At 36.3% G+C, this 8,599-nt stretch overlaps 1 protein-coding gene across 5 annotated transcripts in view; it reads right to left on the reverse strand.

Moving 5' to 3' along the window:
* Positions 1 to 8,599, reverse strand: part of RNF170 (ring finger protein 170) — a 28,182-nt gene that overhangs the window by 18,974 nt on the left and 609 nt on the right. For 2 of the 5 annotated variants that reach the window (XM_019649269.1, XM_019649270.1), the window contains exons 2-3: positions 3,815 to 3,890; positions 2,994 to 3,137 (exon numbers count right to left, since the gene is read on the reverse strand). In XM_019649269.1, coding sequence (XP_019504814.1) covers positions 2,994 to 3,130 — 137 coding nt within the window. In that variant the 5' untranslated portion in view covers positions 3,131 to 3,137; positions 3,815 to 3,890. The remainder of the gene's footprint in view (positions 1 to 2,993; positions 3,138 to 3,814; positions 3,891 to 8,599) is intronic. The other 3 variants (XM_019649271.1, XM_019649273.1, XM_019649274.1) reach the window with 2 other exon arrangements.

The following is an 8,599-nucleotide window of genomic DNA, read 5'->3' on the forward strand; positions in this document are numbered from 1 at the left end:
AAATAATAAACTTATAGAGATATTTTTAAATAAAATGGGCTACTTGACTTGTGGTTTTATGATGTGTCTTTCACTTACAAATTCTCACTCAACAATTTACCATTCTTAATAGGTAAAGAACAAATATTTTGTATTTGCTTGGTCATGGCCCATTTTTTAAAAAAGATTTATTGAGATATAATTCATCACCACAGTCAACTTTAAAACATTTTCATAACCTCAAAAAAAAACAAACCCCATACCCTTTAGCTATCACCCCCTATACCCCCATCTTCCACTCTTGTCCTAAGCAACCACTTACCTACTTTGTATCTCTATAGATTTTCCTATTATGGACACTCATATGAACAGACTCATATGTGGCCTTTTGTGTCTGGCTTATTTCACTTAACATAATGTTTTTAAGTTTCATCTGTGATGTAGCATGTATCAGTATGTCATTCTTTTATATACTTGAATAACATTCGTTGTATGGATATATGGCATTTTGTTTATCCTTTCATCTATCAGATATCTGTTGTTTCCACCTTTTTTTGTTTTTAAAGATTTTATTGGAGAATTGGGGGAGGGGAACAGGGTTGGGGAATTGGGGAAGTGAAACAGACAAGTTGCTGTCCTTTTGTACTTCAGTCTAGTTGTGGAGGATGTCACTTCACTGGCCCATGTTGGTATTACTGCGCTCTTCCCGGGTGAGGCAGTTGCTCACCAGCTATTGGATAGCCGCTCACGGCCGCTCACGAAAGTTCACGCCAGCTGCCGGCTACTATAGCCTACGCTGTCGCCGGCAACTCACGGCAGTCCAGCTATAGGTCAAGCTGTTGTTCCCCATCTTAGCTGTAGAGGGCATAGTCTCAATGGCCCTCATGTGGGATCCGAACCGGGGCCCTGCTGCTCAAAGCTGGCGTCCCAAGCCAACTCCTAACAAACGCGCCACTCGGCCAGCCCTCCACCTTTTGAATATTATGAATAATACTGCTATGAACACTCCTGTACAAGGTTTTTTGTGGGGAAATATGTTTCCATTTCTCATGGGTATATATACTTAGGAGTGAAGCTGCTAGGTCATATGGTTACTCTATGTTTAATCAATTGAGGAACGGACAGTTTTTCAAAGTGGTTGCACCATTTTTACATTCCCACCAGCAGTGTATGAGGGTTCTAAATTTCTCCACATCCTTAACAATTGTGATCTGACTTTTTGATTCTAGCCATCTCAGTGGTGTGAAGTTGTATCTCACTGTGGTTTTGATCTGCATTTTCCTGATGACTAATAATGTCAAGCATCTATTCCCAGGCTTATTGTTCATTTGTGTATCTTTGGGGGAATGTCTATTCAGATCCTTTGCCTATTTATTAATTGGGTTATTTGTCTTTTTAAGTTCTTTATATATTCAGATACAAGAGCCTTATCAGATATATAATTTGAAATGTTTTCTCTCATTCTGCAGGTTGTCTTCTCCCTTTCTTGACGATGTTCTTTGAAGCACAATAGTTAATTTTGATGAAGTCCAATTTATCTATTTTTTCTTTTGTTGCTCATGTTTTTGGTGTTATATCTAAAAATCCTGATGATTTATTCCTATGTTTTCTTATAAGTTTTATAATTTTACCTATTACATTTAGATATTTGATCTATTTTGAGTTAATTTTTGCATATAATGTGGTATGAGTCCAACTTCATTCTTCTGCATGTGGCTATCCAGTTGTCCCAACATCATTTGTTGAAATCTTTCCCTATTGATAGGTCTTGGCACCATAGGTCAAAGACCAGTTTACCACAGATATATGGAATGACCCATTTTTGAATCTTAATTCTGTTGTACCAATACATTAGCTACCCTTCTCAACTGACAATTTAATAAACATGCTCCTTTTCTTCTTCAACTAAGTTGCTAAAAGAAATGAGTAGAACAGGCTCAAGGGTAGAGCCCTGTAATAATTCAGTGTCCTCTTTTTTTTTTGTTTACATTAAAACATTAGTCAGTATTCCTAGGAACAACCTGTCAACGAGTTATGAATTCATTTAAATCTGCTATCATCTAGCTATAATTTCGCCATTATGTCCACACGTGTATCACCAGGTACAGTATTACTGGGTTGTCGGAAAACTCATGATGTATTTTTTCTGTTTTTCATTGCAAAAATGCGTCATGACTTTTCTGACAACCCAATAATTACCCTACTGAAATCAAGATAATGTTACTCTAGTAAGAAACTAACCATGCAGCGGTAAAAGAGTAAATTAATTACCATTTTTTCCTAACTCTTCACTTTCTGTTTTTTTTTTTTTTAGCTGAGCCATCCTGCTACCTGTTGGCAGCTCAGCGGCTGCTCAGCTCGGGCTGGACTCGAACCGCTGTTGCTCAGAGCTCAAACTCTTGAGCGAGCTCTTAACCAACTGAGCCACTCGGCCGGCCCCTTCACTTTCTGTTTAATAATCCTTTCTGTAATTTTTATAAGAAACTCACTAATCTGCAATTTTTGGAATTAATATTTTTCTATTTTATACTTTTTTGCCTATTTCTGTTTTCAATTTTATATTTTGCACTTATTATATCACTTACAAGTTGATGTATTCAATTATGAAAATTAAAATTTTAAACTGTGATACTCCTATAGAAAATATTACCATTTTATTAAAAATATGGATAATTTTAAATTTTTATCCTATAAGACAGTTGATATTAGGAAAAATGTATGGTAGCATTTAGGGCCTAGTGGAAAATAAAATGCCTTAGTAATTACTGAGATCTATTATTTGCTTTTCATATTAAGTTACCAGTAGTGCCAAAAAATGTATACACATGACTTGTAGTCATCTTTTGTTATCGGTATATATTGAGTATTACAATTTTAATATAGTTTTTTTCCTTTCTTAAAATGTGTATATATTTTTTTGGCACCCTCTGTATTAAACATTAATAGAAGCAGTCAGAAAGTCAGTGGCCCCTGTAAATATACATTATTTCAATTCTTTTGTGCTTTAGTCTCACCTGAAAAGTGCATATACCAGGGTAGCAATCAAAGCGAAACTGACCACAACTGCCACAAGTACTTGGTCACTTACTCCTTCTATGAATGAATCATCATCCAGTTTCAAACTTTTAACTTCACCCAGATATTTGGCCATTCCAGGTCTAAAAGATAAAGAAACAAGATGAAAGTTACAAATGACACAGCGAAAATTAAATAACTAATAAAAACCAATATAAATTTAACTGACTTCTAATATTTTTAATTTTTGTTGTATTCACTTAAATAGGTTGCATTAAATACAACTCCAGTGTGGATTACCCTATAATGAGTTCTTTAAAATTTGCCACACGTTATTTTGGAGTATAGAATTCTCTTTCCTTTAAGGAAAATAATTACTATAATGTGTCATTCAATTACATTTTTTAAAAACAAATTTTTAAAAATACCCTTTCGACTTCAAGCTTAGCTCCCTTAATTTTAAGAAAAAAAGGATATTTCTCATGTCCAATTGCTCTTTTCTTATTCCTAATACCAGATACATTCTCCATGTAGATCAGATCCTTCTTCTCCCTCATAGCACTGAATGTGCATCATGGAATTTATCATGTATAAATAGGGAAGGAAACATATTGTCTTCTTCTGTAAATATTCCCATAATGCCTAGTCTAGTACCCTGTATACAGTAGGACCTAATAAATATACGTTTAAATTAGAGTGGCTTACTTTATTTATAGTGTTAGTACTTTGAATAGTAAAAAACAATGAGGCTATAGGACATTTATACTGAGACTACTTGAAATAATGAAAATTCTGGTGCTTGAAAAACTATTAGCCTCACCTGGGACTAAGCTCAGCTTATGGTTCAGAATTCTTTGGACTGTCTGGAATATGGAATCACTCTCAGGCTGCATTTCCTTATGAAGAGAAAAGGAAGGATATGAAACTCTCCTTCCCATACACTAAACTAGAGAAAACTGGTAATACACAATTTCTACAGGTATGAGGGAAGAGAGCCCAACCACAACAGGGTCCAAATATCACAGGTAATTCGTATTTTTTTTCAGATGGCAAAAATAGTAAAGTTCAAAGTCTTTTAAGATACCTACAAGGAAATAAAGCAAATAAATATTCAATTAAATACATATGACTATTCATAGTTAAAATATAATTCTGTATTTATGTAACTTACTGCACTGAAAAAAGTTTTATTCAGTATCATGAATCAGGTGAGTCTCTGTTAAGAGGAAAATGAGAAGAATCTAAACTGGCTGCTTGTAAGAAAATTACCTCTCACTGAAGAAACCTAAACACACAGATCAAAGGCGGCTTTCATTAGCTTTACCCATAGTAATGGCCTGATATATGAGGAACTTTCTAATGACAGGTTTCAAATATCCATGATGAAGGCTCATACCAGGAAACTCAGAAAAAGAGCCTCAACTTCAGTATTTTTATTCAAAAGAGCAGTCAAATGAATTGCCAACTGAAACTGAAGAAAGAGCATCAAATAATCTAAGAGTGGGCCATGTAGTCAATTTAGATTTTTATTTATTCAGGTTTCCTCTTTTTAGAGATGCTATGGCTATGTCAAAAGTCCTAAGGGCAGTGAAAATTACTTAGATCTGCTCAAAGATATCCAAAATGTTATCCCGTGTCAAGATGCCCAGCTTCTAATTACTGAATCTAGTTACTTCAGAGTTGTGAGGATTTTCTCCTATGCTACATATTTAGGGGGGTTACTACTTTGTACCTTTTTAAATAATGGGTTACATTTGTTTCTGTGTCCTTCCAGGTATAATCATTGATAATGTGACTAAATTCTACTGTATGAATTATATATACAGAGGGTATCAAAAAAATGTATACACATTTTAAGGAAAACTGCATTAAAATTAAAATTGTAATACTCAATATATATAGATAACAAAAGATGAATACAAGTCACATTTAACTTCTGCAATTACAAGAGGTGCTCAAAGTGGTTACCATCAGCGTCCAGACACTTCTGATTACGGCAAACTACTGCTTGAACAATGTTGGCCAAAGTGTCCACTTGTATACGTTTTTTTTGCACCCTCGGTATAGGACTTCTACGTACACCCTTCAGATATTGCTGCATGAATACTTCCAAGAGCACAGAGATCCAGTATATATTTAAGTATTACACAGCCATATTATGTTATTTGCATCATTTTATAGCAGTTCCCAATGTTGTTCAAGAGTTATTTATTTCCACAAATTCTATAGTATCACCAAAGAAGGTGCTTGGGCTGAGAGAGGGTAGGAGGGGAGACTGCTGATAAATTTCTGAGAGGAACAGATACCTAGGTTTTTTCTGTCATATGGAAATTCCAGCTAAACCTAGGGGCTCTGACATGGAAAACTATTAATGGTGTCTGACCTACTAGTTGGGGGTTTCAGTAGTTCAGTTTCCACCTGTAGTTTTGTTTATAATCACAGAAAAAACAAACAAACAAAAAGAACTGTATGTAGGAGCTAGTGGCTCAAAAATGAGGTATTATATAATATGACCTCAGTTTGAAAAGATCACAGGATAAACAATAAACTATTCTACTTGAGATGACATAAACCTCAATCTTGAAAATGAATTCAAAGTCAGTCTGAAATTTAACTGTCCAACTTTTGCTTTTCACAGTCAGGTTTTTAGAACAGAACAGTGCTATTGATTTTGTCCAATAGTACAAGCAGGCCCTCAACTAAAGCCCAAGCACTGCCCAGAGTTTCGCTCCAACCCTGCTACCACAGCTGTGACACCATTTAATCTCTTGGGACCTCTCACTTTCTGCAAAATGTAAAAGCTAGACCTGAAGATTCCTTAAGTTCCTTCCACTAGTACATTTCTCTGATCAAGAGTTTTTGGCACAGAACAACAACAAAAATCAGAAAAGATAAATACCAAAGGTTAAAGTGGTTACGAGTGGGGAGCAGGACAGGGAGAGCCAGATCTTCACCTTTCCCAGGATACAGTTTTATAGTTTAGATTATTTTCAAGTACATATTATTTGAACAAAAATAAAAGCCAGTGTCTGCTTCCTCCCTTGAGAGAGAAAATTAGGCTTCAGTACCCAGATATAAAATGTCTGTCTCCAGTCCCATTCTTACCTACCACCCTAATCACTCCCAGCTTCCTGATGGTGCCTTAGAAAGATCTCAGTGACGAGCACTGGGAGGCAGGCACAGTGACTACATCTTATTCCCTTGAGCAGTGCACAGGAAATGGTACATGTTGTAGGGGCCGAAATGTTGCTTACTTCAAACCCAGAAACAAGGTTATTCAATTTATAGAACATGTATCTCATCTATTTCATGGGACCCTGTCAAATATGAAAATGACTAATACTGTTTTTAACTATTTGAGATTTATCGAAACAAAACACCATATATCTTGGAAACTGTGTTGATAATTATTATAGAATAATTGATAGATAACTGATAGAAGCAGAACTGGTTTTTAGCTTTTGCTTTGTTATCACTTAGCTGGATAAGTCTTAGTGAGGAACAGCTTAATATATTGAAGAGCATAAGCTTTGGAGTCAGACTACTGTGTACTTATGTAAAACCTGGGTCTCAGCTTCTTCATATGTAAAATGTATAAAATTAATTTGAACCATATCGAATGACCATTTTTTGGGCAAAAAAAGGCTTGTTTTATGGAGCTGAGATAATGAAGGTAAAGCATTTAGTATATTGCTTGGCACATCGTACAGGTTGTCAGTAAACAGAAGCTGTAATATTTTGATTATTATTAACTGTTATTATCAAGGAATCAGCAGAACCATCATAAAACTTAGCCATAGCTTCCATGTAGCTGCACTATATGGCGTCTCAAACCATCTTTAATCAAAGTTCTAAGTATGTATTCCCTGGGAAGAAAGGATAAAATTGGGAACATTGCCACACAGGACACTACCATGTTTACTTGAAAGCGATAAACAGCTGTAGATGAGAAGAGGCCTCCAACTAACTGGAACAGCTAAGTTCCACTCACCTTTCTTTGGTCTTTTCCAAAGTTTTCAGGAAACACACACACACACACACACACACACACACACACACACACACACACACGGACAATTTCCTAAGGGAAATGTAGGAAATTCCATAACTTCAAAGGATAAACTCAATGCCTTTGTCCCCAAACTCATGTAGAAACATAATGACCACATGGCTTCTGAAGATAATTACTAACATCCAAGAAGGTTTTAAAATAACTTCCTTCATGGGAGCTACAAAAAGGAAACTTTAAGAACACTGCAATATCATGCACAAATGCTTTGGGATGAGCAGTCAAGCTTGAAAAAGGAGGCTTAGGTTGATTGTGTCAAAGCCTTGAAAACCTGAGCAGCTGGAGCACAGGTGCTCACTACGCTACAGTCCTTCCAGAAAAGGTTAGCATCTTGTTCTTCTCCACATCCAATGACAAACTGCAGGGGAGTCAGGCTCACCTACTGACTTTAAATGCCTAACAAGGGTAGTGGTTAATTAAAGTGCAAGGGATTCTACAGGAACAACCCACGATGAAATGTAGGAACTCTGGTTTGACAAAGATCCACAGACACCAAAGGAAACAAAGGGAACTGAGATACCTATTTATCATGTCTACAGGTTTCTCTACCCTTGGGGTAGAGAACAAGGTTTAAGAGTAAGACACTGTGGAGACTTTAGGTACAATTTTTTACATTCGCAAAATAAGTTGTCATATCAACTGTTAACTGGTACTCTGTAAAGCATCATTAAAAACTCAGTATCATCTTGATAGTTCCGAGTGCTCAATGACAAAAACCTACTCTTAATGAGAAAAGGAGGGGCTCCAGGAACTGCAAACCAAAGTAAAGATGTGTCCTGGGAAGTTAAATTTGCTGCATCTCAAATAAAAGTGTGGCATTATCTGGTCAAGTTATGCATACCCCCAACAATTCTCTTAGGACTCCAAGACACATATCCTTAAAAAATCTTACACATTTGCACTAGCATCTAAGTATAATAATGCTTACAGCATTTTTCTTAGTATCCCCAAACTGGAACAACAAAATGCTCATCAACATTAGAATGAGTACAGTTATAGTCATACAATGGAATACTAGACAGCAGTAAAAATTGCCTACATACACAAATTCACTATTAATTCAAAACCACAAAATAATACAATAGTTCCCACTCGTAAAAGTTCGAAAACAGATCAAGTAAAACTGTACTGTTTAGGCATGCATATCTAGGTGGTAAAGCTATAAGGCAACGCAAGAAAGTGAGTTAGTCTAGGGAGGGGATTGTGCTCAGGAAGGAACACAAGGTGTGCGTGGAACTCCTGTGGTTACCAGCAATGTTGTTTTATCTGGGTGTTTTATTATTAATTATTATTTAAACAGGTACGTTGTATGCACTTTTCTGCATGTTACATCGCATAAAAATTTATCGGTAACCCTGCAGAGATTTACACCTCTGAAAAGGTGAGCTCTCGCGGCCGATTCACCTAGCCATTAAAGAAGAAGGCCAACTCGTAGCAGGCACTGGGAGAAACAGGCCCTAGGAACTGTCGGGTCCTCAGGGATTGGCGAATTGGTGCACACCCTCTCCCTGCTTTAACTTAGGTTGTCGGGGGGGG

This window comes from Hipposideros armiger, unplaced genomic scaffold, assembly GCF_001890085.2.
Source record: "Hipposideros armiger isolate ML-2016 unplaced genomic scaffold, ASM189008v1 scaffold_131, whole genome shotgun sequence".
NCBI lineage: Eukaryota > Metazoa > Chordata > Mammalia > Chiroptera > Hipposideridae > Hipposideros > Hipposideros armiger.